The sequence below is a fragment of the Strongylocentrotus purpuratus genome, unplaced genomic scaffold, assembly GCF_000002235.5.
Source record: "Strongylocentrotus purpuratus isolate Spur 01 unplaced genomic scaffold, Spur_5.0 spur5_scaffold_6, whole genome shotgun sequence".
In the NCBI taxonomy this organism is placed as follows: domain Eukaryota; kingdom Metazoa; phylum Echinodermata; class Echinoidea; order Camarodonta; family Strongylocentrotidae; genus Strongylocentrotus; species Strongylocentrotus purpuratus.
The window spans coordinates 7,109,252-7,131,557 of NW_022145612.1; the positions used below are offsets into that span (position 1 = coordinate 7,109,252).

General features: G+C 36.4%; 1 protein-coding gene across 1 annotated transcript; it reads left to right on the top strand.

Moving 5' to 3' along the window:
• Window positions 1-1,774: 1,774 nt before the first annotated feature.
• LOC754129 (serine hydroxymethyltransferase, mitochondrial) lies at window positions 1,775-21,280 on the top strand. The gene is made up of 12 exons (XM_030973185.1): window positions 1,775-1,914; window positions 3,052-3,210; window positions 9,456-9,535; window positions 9,883-10,083; window positions 11,889-11,970; window positions 13,085-13,207; window positions 13,661-13,800; window positions 14,811-14,976; window positions 15,556-15,655; window positions 15,942-16,097; window positions 17,126-17,233; window positions 17,856-21,280. The coding sequence occupies exons 1-12, from the start codon at window positions 1,876-1,878 to the stop codon at window positions 17,975-17,977; spliced, it is 1,476 nt and encodes a 491-aa protein (XP_030829045.1). The 5' UTR covers window positions 1,775-1,875; the 3' UTR covers window positions 17,978-21,280.
• The last annotated feature ends 1,026 nt before the right edge of the window (window positions 21,281-22,306 follow it).

Here is a 22,306-nt window from a genome sequence, read left to right on the forward strand (position 1 = left end):
GAATATTCCTGATTGTATCCGACAACGCTGACGGTGCATGCCCTTATGTATTTTAGTAACGTGCCATGTAAATAAACTTGAGTATCAATCGCCCTTTTGTTCGAGAATGTAAATGCTTAGACAATGAAGGGGGTTTTATATTCCAAGCAATTGCAAAGCAAAATGTGAATTGTCAATCATTTTCAAAAGATGAATATCATTAAAATAACTGTTATGAGACGAGACATGTTGCCATAAAAAATAACATTTTACTCTTCGCTTGCTCTCTGAAAGTACTTCGCTCGATCGTTTGCATCTTTCCTTTTCTCCTGTTTTTTACTAGATTCTATTTAGATCTATTTTGAGTGCCAAGCAACGGCATCAGATCGCATGAAGTGAAGACAGGCCCCGTGGAACATTTTTCAAAGTGGGGGGGTATAGCGAGCGTAAATTGGCATGGGGTCCATGGGTGTATTCCCAGGTTTTCGGCATTTAATTACAGTCGATGAATTATGTTGATACCTTAAACAATCTCTCAATGTAAAACCAACAAACCAATAGGATTAAATCCCAAATAATCGTGTCTGACTTTTTCACATTCCTTCTTTGCAGAAAATTCCTTTACGTCTAAGCCTTTTCTTAACACTGAGAAACTTAAATTTATACATATTCTGTACGTTACATCAAGTCATATTACTTGACCCGGGAATTTACCATTACCAATTTACCATTACCATTTACAATTTAAACCATTAATAAAGATAAAGCGTCTACCGGTAATTTTCTATCTTTCTTTCTATGTTATCTTTAACGTTACGTTTTTAAATAAGTGGATGGGGGAGGGGGGCTCGAGCCCCCCGATTCCCGCCGTTCCGCGGGCCATGAAAGATGGTTGAGAGAGGATAAGGTAACACCAAAACTAAAAATAAAATGCGACCCCCTCCAAGTAATTGACTTGTTCATTTAATATGTCGCCTTTTATCTTCCAATACAATATTTATGATCCCCTACCCCATCTAACCCATGTTCCTATGTATATTAATTAAACAAATTTATTCCGTTTACATGGTTTATGCACCTATTTCAACCCTTTACTTTATTGCATCTATAGTCAGCGAAAAAACAAAAACAAAAAAACATTACGTTTTTTTTTGCCAGGAGAGGGGGCCCTTTTCTTCTTTTTTGTTTGAAGGTAAAATTAACGTTACCGTCTATTTTTAAAGCTCGCCACACCCCTGGATCCGCCACTACAATGCCAGAATGAAACACTGCGTTTGGTTTTATTTTGTTATATTTTACACATTATTTACACACGCTCATTTCTTTAGATCTTCTTCAGCTTCTCATTTCATTTATTACTTTTTCTTAAGTTTTATCATCATCACTTTGGGTTTTATATATCCATTTCTTTTAATTGTGTTTAAAATGTAAACGCTCAAAATCTAGATGTTACGAGAAAAGGGAAATAAACGCTTTGTCCACTCTCTTTTTCTTTCTTTTTTCCCACTCATCCAAATTCAATTTATATTATGTATGAAGTGCAATACATTGAAGTTTCCATTATTATTGTTATTCTTTCCTTGAACTATTTTTTGTTTCTTTTTCATATTGATTGTATTTGTAATACTTATTTTTATTTTTGAACATTTCATAAATTATGTAATCTTTGTTTGTGCTGGTATCTCCTTGTGTGTATCAGACTCCCGACTTTAATTCTGTACATTACATGCAGGATGAACATTATAACGCACGCACGAGCACTTCCGGCCGTGCACGTATACGCGTACAGCTGATTTGGCAACCTTTCGCTTTCTTGATCCGTCAGTCCACGCTGTCTAGGGGAACTGGCACGTTTCTTGTTTTCAAATATTTGAAAACCCTATAATATTAAGCAAAATGATGTCCAGACTGTTATGTCGAACTGCTGCACGTCAGGTAAGGCATTTTAAAACTTTCTGTGGTACTTTTATTTCCTCAAAACCTAGACTAAAAGAGGATTCCTCGTAATTTTGTGTGAATGTGTATGTGTCCCTGGCCATTTCATGTTCTGTGCTATGAAATCAGCCGTAATCACCGCGTACATGTGCTGCTGCAGGATGGCAACCGATCTTCCGCCCCGAAGTCTCGGGCTGCGATCCACCATCCAAGTCCTAACCGCGCACAGGCTCTTGCCTGGAATATTACATTTGCATTTATTTATGAATTAATTTATTTTGGAATGATTTATCCTTTTCCTCTCACTTCCTGCAGTTTAAAATGTTTGCATGAAATTAAAGCAATAATTAATTTTGATGATCTGCTGATGTGATCGCATTCAACTTCAAGTTCAACTTCAAAGTTCAAGTGATGTCTGACTCTTGAATCGTGCATCCGTTCATGACCATGATGAATGTCTGACTCTGATAGGAGTCGGGCTAACTCAGCCCATTAAAAATATGGGGCCAAGTACAGAGCTACCAAGTGTCACGCATTGTGCGTGACAGTCACGCATCGTCATCGAGGGTCTGAAAACGCTGTCACGCATGGGTACCATTTTTGTCACGCAGTACATTGAAGTACTATTAAAACAGATTCATATTCAGAAAATAAAGATAAAATATTAAAAATCTTGGCTTTGTCTTGGTTTTTGGAAAAGCAAATGCCAAAACCTGACTGTTTGAACCGATGTCAAATGTCAATGGAAAGAGGAAGCTTAATAATATATTGCAAATTTTTCGAAAGAACAATTTGATTAGAAGCAACTAAATTTGCAACAGTGAAGCACATGAAACCTGCCTCAGCTCAGGTATTCCATAGAAAGTGGGAGTAACAGGCCAGGAGGGCTAAGAAAAGGGACAGCTTTTGGACCAGTCTGTTGAAACCTGTCTTGGGTATACATTTGGATCTCGGTCACTTAGATATACCTTATTTTGTTGTTAAAAGTGCCTAATTCAGCCTCTGCCACAGCCCACAGAAGATTATGCAAGCTTTGAGGCATTGCGTAGAGTGCTTCAGTCCTCGCAAAAACATTTTTCCTAGAGGGTTATCAACTTATCATGCTATTCATAACCTTTTTTGTACTTGTTATTCTAGTTGAGTACTGCCACCAAATTCCCAGCAGGAGCAGCTGAGAGTCCTGCTTCAGCATGGGGAGGCAACCTGAAACTCAAGGAAACAGATCCAGAACTCGTGGACATCATTGCTCAGGAGAAGGACAGGCAGCACAGAGGACTCGAACTGGTAGCCTCAGAGGTAGGAACTTGTTGTTGGATTTTATGGCGTTTTCCATCGTCATTGGATGATTTTCGCAGTGTCGTTTCAGGCTCTGTCACCATACTGTTTCTGGTTTTGTGAGGGAATCCATTCAATGTGGGTTTCTTTCCAAGCTAATTTGAGTAAAACTGACTGGTTCCATGTAATATCAATTATCATTCCAGTGACCAATTAGACTGAAATTTGGAAATCAATACATATTAGTAGTTCTGCTAATTCCATGTCAACTTAATGTTATGAGTACTGGTTTATTACATTATTTCTGACAGTAAAATCTATTAAGTGGATAGTTTTTGTTCAGTATATGAGAGGTTGATTTTTAAAATAATTTTGGAGTACTAATCAAGGAGTAGTGAACGAGTGGATAGTTTAAAAACCTTCCCTCACATTAGCGCATACATGTACCCAAGGTTCACAATGCCTTACCAAATCAAGCTCTTGTTCAAACATACATGTATTCAGTACAACAAGTTACAACAACTTGTTGTTGCTGCAACTGTTTTTATTGTGACCCTTGTACATGTACACCTGTACATGTGTAATGACTGTACAGTATTAATTTGTCAAAATTGGAAATGTGAACAAAAATGCAATCACCCCAATTGTTTGCGTGATCTTCTTTTTTCGTCCCAGGAATTAATATATTTTGTCTGTGATTTTGACAATTTATCTGTCTTTCAATTAGTGATATTGTAACAGAGTTTTAATGTTGGAATGCAAATGACTGAATGCGCCTAGCAGGCACCCGTCTCTGTTTTTGCTCTGAATTTTACCGTGTTTTACTGATAATCTGAGTGTATGCTGTTTTATTGTTGATCAACTGTCATCTTATGTACTTGTGACATTGCATGACATTTTTGAGGTGATGTATTTATATATTAGATACTGGAAACTGTTTTTCCAAATTTTGATTCAACGGATGTGTACACAGTACATGCAAGTAAAGCCATTTTACACTGGGCTGTTACACATGTACTATACATGTACATGCCAGTTTTCAGGCAAATTCCTGAATTCAGGCCCTGGCAAGTTATTTTCAGACCATAGTTCAGGCTTTTTTGTGTACAAAATAGCTCATTCTAGGTGATTTTCAGGCCCTCTGATCAATTCTAACTGGGGGTGAATCAGAATGGTAGTCACTGTAGTGTACTAATGTACAACTCATAATATGTAGCACAATACTTCATTGATGTACATGTAGTGATGTAAATACATTTTGCTTTCATCCATTTCTGTTTAAAAGATTTGATTGCCCTTTAAAACTACTGTAATACATGCATAATGTTAATAATAATAATAAAAACGGTGCTTATAAAGCGTTTATCACCGAAGTCTCTATGCATGAACCAAACAAACACACATTTTTACACTTTCTTTGATCATTACCATTGACAACTACCAGTCTAGTTCAGGCATAGACTGTTCATTAATAACAATTTACCAGAATTTAATGAAACCTTGAACCAATGTTGATAGGCTTTGTAAGACCTAAGGCTGTCTGTGATAATCCAAGGTTTAGACTGGTCACTACATGTACATAATCTTGAATTCTTGATTCTTTATTGAGTTTGCCAAAACAAGCATTTCACTAACAACGATTTGACTAGGAAAATGACTACTTATTGTATGAAAAAATAGATATACAGTGTAGCTGTATAATTCCCATATATAGCATCTCTGCATTGTATGATTTTGGCAGCTTACCAGTGGTAGGCTAAACATGATAGATACTATGTAGCCTTGATGAGTTACATGTACATGTTATTGTCTTACAGTACAGACCTTAGTTACCAGTATGTCCCAATCAATGACCAACAAGGGTTTAATCTGGACCTTCAAACAAGGCCAACACTGACCATAATTTTTCAGTACCATATATGTTCATTGGAGAACAGGTGCATGGTTTGTAGCACCTGGTAGGTCCTTATACAGTATCTGCATTTATACTGCAAGCAATTTTTCCCCCTATTTTTTAAAGTTTCGTCAGAAGTTCTCAAGCAAATACCAGTAAAACAATACAAAAAACCCACCTCTTGAGGGTTTTTTTTTTTTTTTTTAAACGAAGGCAGAGATGCCACCGTTGCTCGCTCTTAAAACATTGGTGAATTTCTGATTTTTGGTAAGGTGACTCTCCTCCCTTCTGTGCTAATGCATGTAGTTCACAACAAGTGGAACATGCACACAACTCACACAAAAAACAGAATTATCAAACACTGATGGTTTCTTATGGTTTTATTCTATGTTTTTTTCCAGTAGTTTAAAAGGCAATTTAACATTTTTAAAAAGATTTTCGGGCTGTATGCTCTGCAATCTGGTGCTCTGTGAGTACTTAGGAATGAGCTACATGTATTACAAAGTATACATAGGCACACTCAGTTAAACCTCTTTTAATTTATGGTTGGTTTTAGGGAGACTTGACAATTTGAACATGTTTTGTGCTGTAGATACATGTAGATTAGATAGTAATTGAAGTGGCGTTTGTTTTTACATAGACATGTACATGTATTAACAACGTGTTATAAAAATTCTAAGCTGTATTTACTTGTGTTGTTTTTAATTCGTGACTGCACTTTATCATGCATACTGAATATACATATACATGTACAGTACATGTACCAAATGACTAGTGAATTCCATGTGAATCCCACGTGTTGTCGAGGGTCCATGCTGTTACACAATAGGCCGACCAACCAGAGACACGCTTGACAGCCCAGCCAAGAGCACAGTCAGTGCAGGCAGGCAGGCATTCAGGGTTATGTATGGTAGTGGAAATTTCCATCATCCCTCCCAGCTTCTGTCATGACTTGATTCTGAATGACCTGGACAGGCTTTCTTCTCTCCTCTTTCTATCTCTCTTTGTAGCTTTCTCTCTCTCTCTCTCTTTTCTCTCTCTCTTTTCTCTCTCTCTCTCTATCTTTCTCTTTCTCTTTCTACCCCCTCCATTTATCGCATTCTCCCTCTCTTCCTATGTGTACTACGGTATCTCTAATTCTGTCATCCTCTTTTACTCTCTGCCTTTCTCTTTCTATCACTCGTTTGTCCCATTTCTACATTCTCTCATACTCCTCTTACTCTCTCTCTCTCTCTCTCTCTCTCTCCTTGAGATGACACAACATCTGGTGCACATTACCATGTACAGTAAAGATACATATGACTAATGCAAACAATATAATATAGGCCTACATGTACTCGCACAGTACGTGTATTGAAACAGATGCAAAACATTTCTTCTCGTATTTCCCTATTGAAAACTAGACAAGTTAGCTTAAACAATTTTGACAGTGAGTAGCTAGAATTAATGATATTTGGGCCTTAAAAGAACATATCAAACTGAACAAATATCAGACAGATTAGACCAACAACTCTCTTTCATGTCAAATTTGAAAGCAAGTAAAATTTCAACAAAAAATAAAAAAGATAAAGAGAACCTGTGTGGTTGTAATTTTAGACGAAAGGCTATGTTCCTCTTTCAAACCACTGGTTTCCTTGTTTTGGTGGAAGCTTGTTGCTTACATACATGTACACAGTGTCAAGTCTGTTGAGAAACCAAACATGAATGGAAATGGAAGTCAACATACACACATCAGACTACATCATGAACATGACTGGAGCAGGGCAGTCTGTATTCACGCTGCTTTTTAGTTCTTATCCGTGGGAGGGCGGATGCTTTTCTGTACAAGTACAATAATAAAGCCATTGATGCATGAGGGGTAAAGACTTATCTGTTGTTCTTTTCTATTTTGTTACAGATGTGTTATGTAGATGGAAGTTTGGTGAAAAGGGGCTTGTAAACCTATCTTGAGGGATGATAGTTGAGTTGAGCAATATTGTAAACCTTAGATCTCAGGACATTTCTTTGTATAAAAAGTATACATAATAGACTATCCCTAATCCTGCATTGAGAATCCTTATTTATGTTGTGAAAGGTTTGCAAGTATGCCTACATGGTCATGATGTAGACTTGAACATATATATATATATACATCATAATATAAATGTAATACCCCCCCCCCCCATCTGTACAGGAAGCATTTAATTGTTGTATTCCTGACAGGGCATGTGTATCATGTGATAATGTTACATTTACATGTACATTATGTGTACATTGTGATTTTCAGTTGTCATTCGTTGAGAACTCGAGGTCATGTACAAAAAGTTACAAGTTTATAAGTTCATACTTCCTACAATGTAGATTTTAAAAAAGAAGAGGTTTATAATAAAAAGTACAGTGTTGGTTAAACACCTACTGTACATGTTCATGTTAAGTCATAGAGCTCCTATTAAGTACTACATGAAAACATATCATACATGTATGGTGTTTGCATCATCTGACTATGATGTACTGTAATGCACTTGTATTTGGGAGCTCATACTGTGTATAGGAATACATATTGTTGAGAAATAATTTGTAAATTGACAAGAAGTATGGAACTACAAAAGATATACATGTATGCACAAAAAATGTATCTTTAAGCTTTGGTGACAAAATAAAAGTCTGCAGGGAGAAAATGGATCCATACCAGCGCTCAAAATACACGGGGGCGGTGGGCGATTCGCCCCCGTGAGCTACATAAGCGCCCCCGTCAGGTTGCTCACGGGGGCGATTGCAAAATTAAAAATCGCCCCCGTGGAATTATAAAATAAAGATTATCTTTTCTGTTAAAACTTTAACACAATATTGAGTTTCAATTTTTAAACCTTAAACCAATGAAATGGAACTTAGATTAGCGTGCAAGATTTCTCGTTTTATGAGTAGGCCTAGTTATTACCGAGTTATTATCAGCTCGCAGTGCAAACACTGCAAACAAAAAAGAAAACAAGGTTATTTAATAAAAGGATCATGTGACAAATAATCATTGTGATTCAAATTGATGCAAGGATTTTTTTTTGAATAAGCAATGCTTTTCACCAGAATCTTCTTTGTAAAAACGACTTTTACAAATCTCAGCCATGCAAATCTGCCACTGTGTTGTAAGATCACTTTCAGATTAGGAGAAGTGTATTCTTTAATGAGTATTTTACATTGAATGGAACGTCTCAACTCAGTAAGCATGGCTGAGATTTGTAAAAGTTGTTTTTACAAAGAAGATTCGGGTGAATAGCAGTGCTTATTCAAACAAATATTCGCATCAATTTGAATCACAATCATTATTTGTCGCTTAATCCCTTTTAATGACCTTGTTTTCTTTCTCGTTTGCAAGGGGAGAAGAAGATATGTCACGTTAAAGACATCATAAAGATCAGTGTTGTATGCGTATATATTATATACACAGGCCAGTAACAGCTATGTAGCTTGTAAATTTGTAAGAGGGAAAATGCTGATTGAAATGATAATGATGAAATAGCAAATAATTGAGGAGTATCATAGGTACCAATTCAATGGATTTTTGTATACAAAAAGAGCCCCCGTCAGTACTAAAAGAGCCTCCGTGAGAAGGCTCACGGGGGCTCTTTTGGGTGGGGGAAGAGCCCCCGTGGACAAAAAATTAATTTGAGCCCTGATCCATACATTGTATAGACTTAGAGTCACGACTTGAAAACTGTCAATTCTGCAAGTCTTATTGAGTAAAGATCACACTTTGACAAAGACCTTTGACCACTACGTTAATGTTTACCTACTTCATGTATTTCTATACCATGTTTACACAACCCGAAAACCATTTTGATAAACCATCTGGTTTTTTGACTGCCATTTACACTACTTTGACACTTTACACTACGTTTACACTTTACGCTGTCCTGCATGTGTTAGCATGGAATAGCTAGGAGAATCATGTGTCTACATGACCAAAAACTGAATCATTCACTAATGTTTTGAGAGCAAGCATTAACACTGCGAAATCCAGCATTTAAAAAAAAAAAACACTCAAGTGGTGTGTTTTACATTCTGCAACTTCCAACGAACCACAGGATGTGAGAAAAATCCACGTTTTTTGTGTGCAATGTAAATGGGGCTACTGATGCATGGTAGTTGAAATGGGAATAAAAGCAGGAGAACATTTACATGCTGACCTAGCAAAACCCTGTTTCTATTATTTGCTGATTCTACAATAATTGATCTGACTTTTTAAAGTTGTAATTTGGAAGTTACCAATGTATATTTTGACAGCATTTCTGATTTCTAATGATATTTACATGTACTTTGTTATCAAACTTTTATAGTAAAAGTCTTTTACAATTATTAAATCCATTTACTAATACTATCCCAACTCATTTTCTTACAGAATTTTACAAGTACATCAGTCATGGATTGTCTAGGAACATGTCTCACTAATAAGTACTCCGAGGGATACCCATTTAGAAGGTAAGCTTTCAAGGTCAATGTCAAGACTACATGAAGGTCATGGACTGTCCACAATGGTGACCAACCCAGCAGTCTTTTGTGTTAAATGCACGCTTTCAAGGTTAAGTTTAATGCTCAGTGTTCAAGTTAAGTGCAAACAACTGAAGCTTGAAATATTGAATTTCCTCACAGCATGAAATGGAAAGCATGATGAATATGTGATGAAACATTCCTTCAACCCCTTCTTGACATTGTATTTAACTTTAAAGTTATATGATTATATTTACAATTTTCCAGGAACTCCTTTTCTTCATTTAAGCATGGCAAGGTTTTTGTCATCTTTGGTTTCATGATTTCTCTATTTCCAGGTACTACGGAGGCACTCAAGTCATTGACAAGCTGGAAACTCTGTGCCAAGATAGAGCGTTGGAGCTGTTTGACCTTGACCCAGCGCAGTGGGGCGTCAACGTCCAGCCATACTCTGGCTCACCAGCCAACTTTGCTGTCTATACCGGTCTTCTTCAGCCTCACGACAGGGTGATGGGATTGGATCTCCCTCATGGTGGACAGTAAGTATGACAAGGCAGCTCTAATAAACCTCATAAACTGCTAGATGTTTCTAAATATTCTAGATTAATATAGTCTTCAACACTGTTCAGAAGATTCTCTCTACAGTATAGCCTAGGTCAACATTTAGTGGCCCTTATGTTATGTATTTAGTGATAAGGCTGTACTTACACAATAGATGTGGATACAGCATGATATGATACACAGCCTGATTGTTCATGATATGAGTGTACAAGGATATGACAACAGTTAATGGGAAATTTTATTCGCAAGTAAATTTTCTGAGTCAAACTAGTGCTTGCAGTGAATTCACGCATTAAAACCCATGGAAAGAAATTCTCTTTTCCTACCTTTTTTTGTTTGTTTTGTTTTTTTCTTCAATATTTCTTTTTAATCTCCATATATATATATATATATATATATATATATATATGAAGCAGACTTTTGATAGTACAATAAATGTTAAGAGACAACATTACACTGATTCAACCTTAAATTTGATTTGTAAGGGCCGCAAAATAGTGCTTTAGTACCGTGTCTTTGCTCATGTAAACTCATCCACATAGATATTCTATTTACAATTTTGTTTTTTGCATACAAGCAGGGGCCTTTTTTGGGGGGGGGGGCAAGCTATGTTTACCCCCATCTTACTGTACTTTTGTACTGGTTTTTAATTTATTTCTTTTACTGCACCAATTCTGGAAAGGGCCACAAGCCTTGGCTACTCAGTGTTCCTCGTCTGATGATATTACATAATAAGGAACAGGTGTCTGCTATCTTTTCCTGACAGGGAAATCTAATCTTAATAACCAGTTACTCTACATCAAAGCAGAGAAACAGATCGGTGATCTAAAGTTTAGAGGTTGACTACATTTTTGAGAAATTTTAGTTTTTGTACTTCTAATACTTGAGATCACTATAAATACTTACAGGAACTTGTGAGATCCTCACTGTGAGGACTTGGGTATACATTTGTCTACTTAACTAATTTGCTCTGACATACAACACGACTATAACAAATAAGTTGTTCTCTAGTTTTATCGTAGATCGGGATTTTTTTTTGTATTGGAGGATATGAATAAACCAATGCTGCTACCGTTCAGTTTTAGCTCCAGGTCTGGACTAAGTGTGGACTCAGTTTGGACAGTATGGAATAGAATCATGAGAATGGTTTCATCTGGGACCTACAACCCATGATTACAAAAGAATGAGAATGGTTACAGCAAAGACTATAGATAAGTCTATAATCCATGATTACATAATGGGATAAAGGTGTCTTGTTCCTTTTCCTGGAATAATACCTCTTTCAACCTGGCCTGTTTTCATCGGATGGACGCATCCGATGAATCGGCCACTATGAATGGTACAGAGGAGAAAAAGCCAATAGAATAGCCGATAAAAAGAAGAGAAATAGGCAATTAAATTCTCCTGCTCAAGAGCAGGAGAAATTCTCATTCTATCGGTGTGACACCGATGAAACAGCCACTGTGATTGCGTTCGGGAGAAAACACCGATTAAAAGACAGATGAAAATGGTCAAAGGTCGCAGTGTACGTGCGCTTAATTGTAACCAGCTGTGATTGTTGACTTTTTGTTGAACAAGCATGAAGACTGCAAAAAATGGTTGAGTTTCCGCCAGTGTTTGAAAAAACATATTGGGTTTTTCTTCTGTTTTTTGTTGTTGTGTGTTTATTGGTTGTTGCCTAGCAACTTTCGACAAAACCCTGTAATGTGAGAAAAAACAGTGTTTTTTGTTTGCAGTATGAATTTGTAAATTATATATATGTATATTCTTTGTTTCTTTGCAGTTTGACCCATGGCTTCATGACACCCTCCAAGCGTGTATCGGCGACTTCCATCTACTTTGAGTCTATGCCCTACAGGCTCAATGTAAGTTTGTTTGAATGGGCGATTTTATTTTTATAAATACGGGCAAGTTCAATTCATGTCCAATGCATTATGTAGATGTGAACTTTTACTTGGCATAAAAATTTCAATTTATTTAATGTCTTCTCTGATTCAAGCTCTAGTAGGGCTGTCAGCATGATATCCTCATCAGATATACTGATATTTTAGATGTGGCTAGTTTAATGGTCAGAAGAGCATGGACTTGCCCCAAAATCTTCAGCAGTGAAGGAGGCAGATTATCCTGAAGAAGAAGAAGAGAAGAAGGAAATGCACATTTTGACAAGACTTCAAGCCTGCTTATCTTATTAATGATGGTGAAATTCATTAATTATTTTAGGGGAATGGTCATAAAGTCATCAGAGTATCATACTAACTGAAGGTCTCTTCTTGCAATCAATTATATTGGGATGAAATAGACTGAAGTGTGGTGTGAGTCACAGGGGGCATCTCTCCATCCTGTGTGACGTAGGCTTAATTAAATAGCGGTGACCAATTTAGTCAGTCTTACTTTGCCCATTCACAATGCATATTTAATATCTCAAAGCAACTATAGCTAAATACAGCACTGTCATAGTTCTAAACAACACCATGAGTTTACTTAGCACCAATGGGACTGCTTGAGGTATTAAATTACAAGCTGGGCAAGCATTGAAGTATCTGTAAGCTGGTAAAAGCTCAAGGTTTATTGTGTCCTACAGCACTTAACTTCAACTTCAAGTGAGGACCCCTGCTGTTCATAGTTTTAATGTTAACCATATTAAAGATCGTCATGAAAAGGTCATCTGAGTTCAGGGGCCCGTCTTGCAAAGAGTTGTGATTGATCCAAATCAATCGCAAGTTTGCAGTCTCCAATCTCTTGTGTATATAGTTGCGATTGATATCAATCGCACATAAATTGATATTGATATCAACTCTTTGGAAGACAGGGCCCTGAACTACAAGGTAACTAACCTCAAAGTTCAAAACCACAAGCTGAAGTAAAAGGTTAGTGACTATTGTGTGAACCTGGCTAATTATTACAAGGAGACAATACAGACTTTGATAATCTACAGCTAGTGTATCTACATTATACAATGTATGATATGTTTCGTTACAGGAGAAAACTGGTCTAATTGACTACGACAAGCTGGAGGAGACAGCAAGGTTATTCCGGCCAAAGCTTCTCATCGCTGGCTACTCAGCATATCCCAGGAAGCTGGACTATGCTCGTTTCAGAAGCGTAAGTGCATCAGAGATAACGTACCCTACAATGGTGACATTTATTTAATGTCAATAATAACTGACAAACCTTGTGCAATTTATCTGGAAACCTTCTACCTTTCTTTTCAAATTCTGTATTTACATATATAATGGACCTGTGACATATATTTTCAAAGGTAACCAGAAAGCATTGTCAATCATATTGAGAAGGGAGGGGGGGGGGGGGTAGTTAGGTACTATCTAAAATTATATGCATACACAAATCTAAAGTGTTAACTTCAAGCTAATTTTTTCCTAATTTTAGAGTGTGAAATGAAGTTCTGGAGTTAACAATGATTTGAGTTGAAATGCATTCTTCAGCCACTTCCTAGTATATCAAATCTATCAAGCTAGGTTACCTGAATCATGACATCAAAACTACAGACCTCTTGGAGTACTTCCTATTCATGTTCATCTGGTTTGTCTCCTACAGATTTGTGATGAGGTCAAGTCCTACTTGCTGTCTGACATGGCCCATATCGCCGGTCTGGTTGCAGCCAAGAAGTTCCCCTCCCCATTTGAGCATTCTGACGTTGTGACCACCACCACTCACAAGACCCTCCGAGGACCAAGGTGAGCAAAGTCAAAATGTTTCTGTGTGGTGAAGATTTAGCGTTATAGCAATTCAGCAAAATGTGTATGAATTGGTGCATTAAACCCCAATCTCTTGGAAACATGATACAAATTGTAAATGCATTTTTAGGAATAGTAAAATGACTGTGGAGCCCAGCGCACATTATATGGAATGACTGCGATCCGATTTTGGAAGAACTTGCCATAGCAATTCATATGTACATTTGATACATAAAATCTTAATGATCAAGGTTTTAAAAAATCATATCAGTAAGAAAATCTACATTTTCAAGGTATGACATGCCATCCTGTGGGAGTAAAAGTCAAATCAGCATTGAATCGTAGTGATCTCAGACTTTTTCCGCAACCATCTTTGATTGGAAGTCGATTTAGCCTTTATTTTGACTGGAAGACTTTACATGCCCCAAAATTTCGGTTAGGGGTTTTCCTATCTTTGTCCAAAAGCCCAATCATAAAATATTTATCTGTTAAAATGTCCATATTTCGTGCAATTACAATTTCTTCTAAAATTGCACATCGCAGTCGGGTAGTATAATGTGTGGTGGGCCTTATAGTGTCTGGTAGAACCAAGTGTAATCATGGCAGTCTCATAGATATCTTATTGTTGGACTTTTACATAGCTGTAAAGTAAATGTTAGAATTGTTTAAGAATTCAAAGCATCTCCCTGTAATTTTAGCTACTATCTGTCAAAGAACCGTTGGTCTGCATAAAAATTGTATATTATTAATTGTTTGAAACCAGGTCAATTCCTTGAAAAGTGATGAACAGAAATGGCTGTAAATTTGGTAATGACAGAATAGGCAATTTGATTTACTCATTTAGAGGGAAAAAAGATAAAGGAAATTTCACCCTAAACTTTTATTTATTTTATATGAGACATACATGTATGTGTGCACATGTATGTATGAGTGTTAGCTATCTTGCCTCCTTTAATGGTCACCATTTTGAGCATCTTCAATTTATTTAATCCCTCTGACTTTCTCTCAAGGTCTGGAATGATCTTCTACCGTGTTGGTAAGAAGGGCACACATCCCAAGACTGGCAAGGACATCATGTATGACTTTAAGTCCAGGATCGACGAAGCCCTGTTCCCCGGACTACAGGGTGGACCACACAACCCCCAGATTGCAGGAGTAGCCACTGCCTTGAAACAGGTAGACACTATGTACACTTCCTCCAGAAATGTTATGGACTGAAGACATTGCTGTTGCATGAAAGGTCACAAGAAAGTGTCCAGCAACCCTAGGCCACCTGCTCAATACTGTGATCTTACCAAATGTGTCACAAGTTCTAATGCTCCAACATCTCATCAATATGAAATGCATTTTCACTACTGCCCATAAAACTGAGTCATCCCAAGTTTTTAAGTATGTTAATCATCACTTTAATGATTTATGTATTTGTTAGATATCTATGTCCGTGTATTTATAATTACTGCTGTGTGAACGTTCTTACCATAATCCGGAATGTTTCTTTTCAGACAAATTTTGTTGTGAAACTTACTAGATGGAATCAATTCCGACCACTTCAGTTTTTGAAAGTACTATAACCATCCATCTGTTTATTCTACTTCTATTTAAGTATCCCCAAAATTGTATCAAAGGATCAAATGCCATGGGTACATGAATATATAACATTTCAAAATGTACTGGGGGTTCACACTTTGTGCTGTATGTCTTGGTGTTGGGAAAATCCACATTTTCTACTTTAATACTACTTTTCCCACTTCTCAGGCAAATACTCCCATGTTTCGAGAGTACCAGGATCAAGTTCTGAAGAACTGTAACGCCCTTGCTGAAAGACTCATGGAGAAAGGATATACTCTTGTCACAGGTAACGAGTGCAAGACAAATGTCTTATTACTATTTCTACTTGAGAGAAATAGGACAAACAGGTTGTTTTAGTATTCTCTATCCTTCACCGTAAGTTTATGAAAATCATTTTTAAACGGACCATTTTAAGCGAAGAAGTGAAAATATCTCTATAATTTAGAAAAACATAGTCAGATTTGATAGTGAAGATTCAGATTAGAATGAACTTTATAACTGTGTAGAAAGACAATTTATTGCCCTTATGGAATGTGATAGTGATGACATGTCATACATCTTGCTTCATTCAGGTGGCACGGAGAATCATCTAGTCCTGGTTGACCTTCGACCCATGGGTGGTGACGGGACAAGAGCCGGTCTGATCCTGGATGAGGTCTCCATCACCATCAATAAGAACACCTGTCCTGGAGACACCAGCGCCCTAAGCCCTGGGGGTATTAGGATTGGTAAGTTAGGCACTATTCTTAGAAATTTGCAATTTCTCCCAATACACACAACATTTGAAATATTAGTTATTTCAAACTGTATGACTCGGGAGGGTCTTTCCCTTTTTTAGAGGATGATATGTCGATATCCATGATATATTTGAGAAGGAGGTAGAAGGAAAACAGAAAATCAATGACATTTTTGTACAGAGCAAACGGGAGAGATGTTTGTGACTTCAAGTACGTTACAATCCACTGACCTAGTTCGCAATATGAGATTTGCTTAGATTTTGTGACCTTCTATTTCGAACATTCATAACTTTTGTATTGTTTATCAAATTTCTTACAATCTTTCTGTTAAAAAAAAAAAAAAAATTGCCTTCAAACCAATGAAGTTATTAGGAAGGTAGGATTACCCTTTAAAGACATACTCTTTAGGTGCATCCCTGTGCCAGTCTGCTTTGTGGCATGAACAGCTGTCGGGTTTACACATTTTTGCACACAGCAAAACCTGTGGCCCATTTTGAAAGTACTCTGAACTTTATGTGAGAGAATGTAGAAAGCTTTCAGCCTTGGTTTGGATTAGGAATTTATGATTATGTTATTTGAGAGGCATTTAAACATGTCCAGGAGACACCAATGCCTTCAACCCTGGTAGTGCCAGTATCCATATGTTGTGAATCCTTCTATACCCCTTTTGTGCCACCAAGATTCTGAACCATCATAAATTAACTTTCAAGTGGTAAATTTTAATTGAAAATACTTCTATAAATATTTACCAAATGATTAAAAAATGTAACATCTCTGTTTCAGGAAGGAAAATGTAGCTATTTTTAGTCTCCTATTTTTTTTCATCACTCATATTCTTGGGTTGGATTTGCAGCCTTTCATATGAGCGTGTGGAAGGGGTAAAGCCTCATTTAGAATCGGTCCTTTGAAATAAATGTGTCTGTATCATGGAGATATTGTGCAAGAAATTAGTGGTGCATTATATATTGTAATGATTTGTTTCCTTTTTTTCTTTCTTTCTGTTACAATCTCTTGTGTAGGTGCTCCTGCTATGACCTCTAGAGGATTCAGTGAGGCTGATTTTGTTAAGTGTGCTGACCTAGTCAATGAAGGCATCCAGATCTCTCTTGAAATCAATGGCAAAGTTGGTAAGGTTATATCCAATGATTATGAGCCAAGAAGAGCACGAAACCATTGCCATTGGGAAATGGATAGTCCATATGTATAAAGCCTAGGGAAATGAGGGAAATCAGTAGTTGTCAGGTTCAATGTTGACAGCCCCAATGTGTTCATTTTCCTCATGGCTCTCATGAGATAATATAAAAGCACATGCAGAATCGAGCCCTATTTTGGGATGAGAAATTGACTTTGATTAAGGATTGTTTGAAGAAGGGATAAGCCCCAGGGTAGATACAGAAAGGGGAGGGAAAAGATGACATTGATAGAGAATGAAAGAAGGAAGATGTAGAAGTATATCATAATTTCTCTCATTTAGGTTAAAATTCTATCAAAATACATGTATGTTCACAATTGTTATTAAAACCATCAGGGTTCATGTAAATACATGTTTTGATAAAACTTTACCATACCTTGTTACCGGCTAACTACAAACTAAATCTTATGAAGTTAGTTGACAAATTAACTTACCTGTGTGTGGTTTTATAAATGTGTGCTGTGGTAGTTCCAATAAACCACATGAATAATGTTTTCAAGCCATAGCCAGTCTGTTTCTCATAACATGGATTATCTCTCTTTTCAAATCTTCTGCAGGCAAGAAATTGAAAGACTTCAAGACCTGTCTTGCCAACGACCCAGAAGTTGCAGCCAAGATCAACGACTTGAGGACTAGGGTAGAAGGCTTCACCAGACAGTTCCCCATGCCAGGATATTAATTGGCTCTGAAGCACACAGCACCCTCTATGATCCTACCAAGATATGGTTTTGGAAGAAATTGCAATATCATTAAAAACTTTTTGAGAGAATGTAAATCTGTTTGATTAAGATTCATAATGGTCATATGAAGAGTAAAATGTTGGGTATTGTAGTCATTCCATTCACAGAAAAGGCTCACTCACCTGAGAATCATAGTGACGTCAGACCAGTGACAAGTCCTTGTTTTATGATGATTTTGCCTTTTTCTCGAAGACATGCAATACGTCACACTTTTTATTAATTCATTATTTCAATGGCTATTAGGAAATCAAATCAATGCAGGTTTCACATGTTTTCTTCTTCATATTTAATGGTCTTGCAATATGTTACAGAGTCAAGTCTGGATCATACAGTGTTCTGTGAACTTTGATTGGTATCACAACCAATATGGAACCTCATGACTTACTTGGTGTGAAGCAAGGTCAAAGGTCATGATTACATCATCATCCTCCGAGAGCCAGAATGTTGTTAACTTTCCTTACAAAGATTTAACACTTCTTTGACTCTCAGGAGGCATGAGTGTTGGTTCGGGATTCAGTGTGTGTGTGTGTGTATGTACAGATATTCAGCATTATTGTGTAATATCATGTAAATAGGGACTCCACATAGGAAGTACATGTCCCTCATAAAGACGGCAATAGATTTGAGCTTCTCGACACCCCAGACATCATTAATTCCATTTCCACAAGGTGAAATGTAAACCGTCTCAAATATAAACAAATTTAGTCATGAGGACACGTCATGAGGTTTTTAAATATAAGGGCTACTTTTTGCTCATATTTTTATCAAAATATATCCTAATAAGTGGAATTTCCCTTAACGCCAGTGGTATAGAAAATGATTTCAAATTCACCTATGTGAGTTATTGAAATTTAAATGAAAATTATAATTGGACTGATGACACAAATGTTTTCCTTTTTCATCATTGGTGTTAAGGAATTTTTGTTTATCCCGGCAAGACTAAATATTTTACCTTTTGCACTGAAAAAACATTCAAACCACTCAAAACCACTGTATTATTGAAAACCATTTGCTGTTTCTACTCTTGAGTATTGTCATTACATTGTAATATTTTAACTACCGGTATGTAGAGGAACCATACCTTGTACTCTGTCCATATTTTGAAGTGCATTCATGTGTTATTGTTCCATCACTAGCAATTTTTCTTCCCATTTTATTGGCCTTTTTAATGTATTTCTTAATGTTATTTATTAGCTGATAGATCTGTAGAAATATATTGCTATTTTTAAAAAAAAGTTACAGAAATCATGTGTAAAAAGTCATGCATATGTTCCACATTGTGCCAAATTCCGCAAACTGTTTGAAAGCCTCCTACCGAAGGATTGGTTGCGGCTGTAGAATCAGGAATTACAATTATTGTGCCCGTTTTCTTTAAAAAAAATTGTTTGTGGTTGCTTAATTTGGTTGCTTAAATCGTAAATGGATTATATTAATGCTCTTTTTGTGACGTAACTTGGATATTTCAATTTGAGGTGCTAAACTCTTGACTGGTCTGAGGTCTCTTTTCAGCTTACAAAAAATTGTGTTTGATCAGAATTAGAAGTATCTACTCTCTTTTTTAAAAGATTATACAAGTGCTTTATTTTTTCATATTTAAATACACCTAGATGTATATCTAGGTGTACTATTCCGCATTTCCTATCAAGTTGAATCATTTTAGCTCCCTCATTATTGATCTCCTATGAAGTAATCCTATTTTGTGATTTACTGCAAATCATTTTAGCCCAATCTTGTGCAATGTATTGACAGTAATGCAAGAGCTAGAAGCTAAAAATCTGATTTTTTTTCTCTCTCTCTTAATGTGATGGAGAATGCTTGATATGTTGTTTTTTATTCTTTTAATCTTTGTGCTTAGCATTTTTATGTTTTTATTCATCATTGATGGACTTTTACGAAAAGTGTTTGAACCGTTTTAAGTTTGGAAAACATGAAGGCAAGTTTAGGTATTCTTTCTGTTTAATTCTGATTGTTATGCAGCATTCTGCAGCATTCATTGAATATCTAACTCTTGTGTTATTAACAAAGCGAGATATCTAGATCATATGCAATTTATATGTGAGCATATAAGTCTGTCCACACTTGCAATATATTTGTTTGAGATCAGCCATCCATGTGTAGAAGCATTATGGCATCTGATATCGAGATCATACAAGTGCTATAAAGAAAAACAACAAAAATTCAGAGCTGTGTGTTATTACTTGAGCCAATGATGGGAGGTTTAAATGTAGGCATTCCAATTCAATGATGAACATCAATTATTTGTGAATGAGGACTCAAAAAATATATTCATGAAGCGTCTTTTTAGCAGTGATTTAATGGTATTTATTGACATATTGTACTGCAGGCATATTCCAATATGTGTACATGAGCTGTATACCAAATTTTGCTGTTTTTTTCTCCTGCCATGATTGGCAATTATCTTCATTGTGGCTTTTGTTTTTATTCTTCCCTTTTCTTTTATTTTTCTGTATCATTTTTGCCTTTTTATATTAAATATTTCTCTTTAAAAGTGAAGTTTAAAAAAAAAAGATTGTTCATGTCTACTGCATGTAAAAAGCAATGGTTCATGCTAGTGTTGTAGTCAAATCCAGCCTTTGGGCCATATTTTAATAGCATTGACCTTGACCTTGGTCTCGGACCAAGTCACATGTACAAAGCCTATGAGAAGTAACCATTTCTAGCAGCCTCGTAACTCAGAACTGGTAGCCCAAAGACTACATCTTTGGATCAGGCATAATTCTACTAAATTGTAGTGCATGCCATTTCTGTGATTATAGTAAGAATCGGGCAGTACTTGATAAATCATACCTCAATTTACATAACTTGTAATATTTTAAATGGATGGTTAGTTATTGTAGATTGTTTGAAAACTTAAAGAGTGAATTTAAAGCTGTGTGAAGATGGCATAAATTCATTCTTATGACTTTTCTGTAATAGTCCACAACAGAGTGTTTCATATTCGCTTTCCATATTCATACCATAAACGACATTATTTATTCCATCTATCGCCTTAAGAGATTGTGTGATAACTACTTTGTATAACCGCAATTCATGTTAATATTATGGGAATGTGATGTTTCCATAAGAACAGTACGAGTACATTTTCCCTAAATAACAGAGATTCTAATAGACAACCCAATAGTGGTTAGACCCCTTTATATAATTTCATTTTTCTTTCATTTTCGTTTTTAGTTAAGTAATTAATGGGGAACAATTTCAAATAAATGACACTTTAATACAAATTTGACTTGCAGTTTTGTGTTTGTCCATTGTGTACAAGTTTATTCTTTAACTTCTAAAACTTGGTCTCTCTCTCTTTCTCTTCTTTGTTTTCCTGCTCTTTGTCTATCATGATCTCCTCTCCTACATGATTTAAAACCTAGTGTTCTGCAGACACATACATTTTCAACAAACAAATGCTTTTGTATAAAAACTTGTTTTAATCCAAATCACAAGTCTGCTGACTTCGTAATCAATCTCAGATTCCTTACCATTCGTGATGCTAATGCAACAAGAAAGAAAGAAATCAGTTTTATCCAATGCAGAAGTCGACATTTGCATAATGATAATGTGAAAGAAGCCCTTTACAATTCTCACAAATTTTCCTTCAGCATTTTTAATACATATTTTTATTTGGCAGCTGTGCTTACTGGCAGCCACTGATTAACGAGGTAGTCCTGTCACTTAGGTCATATCATTTGCATCTGGTACTAAGATGGCTTCAGCAAACTAGAATAGACATTCCTATTTGGCATCAGAATCATTCATGCCAATGATACACTGGCGTACCTATGGGGGGGGCAGGGGGCAGAGTGCCCCCCCTGACGGGCTCCAGGGGAAAAAAAGAAAAAGGGGAAAGAAAAGAAAAGAAAGGGAAAGGAAAGAAAAAGAAAAAAAGAAAAGGAAAGAAAAAAGGAAAGAAAGAGAAAAAAGGAAAAAAGGAAAGAAAAAAAGGAAGAAGAAGAGAAAAGGAAGAAAAAGGGAAAAGAAAAGGAAAGGAATAAAAATGGGAAAAAATAAAGAACATGGCCGTAAGCACCAGGGGGGGGGGGGCAGTTGACCCCAGATATTTTGAAATCGTACAGTTTTTTTTCTGAAAATGTAGTGTAGGCCTATACCACATCCTTCAATTCTACTTTTGAAAATGCAAAACTACCCTCAGGACCAGTTCGGTCGCTCGAACTCCCTTCACTCCTTTTGCTTTTGAGATTCTTCGAAAACTTTTAACGCATCTTTCCCCCTTCCCCCGTCAGAAAAATATTCTGCAT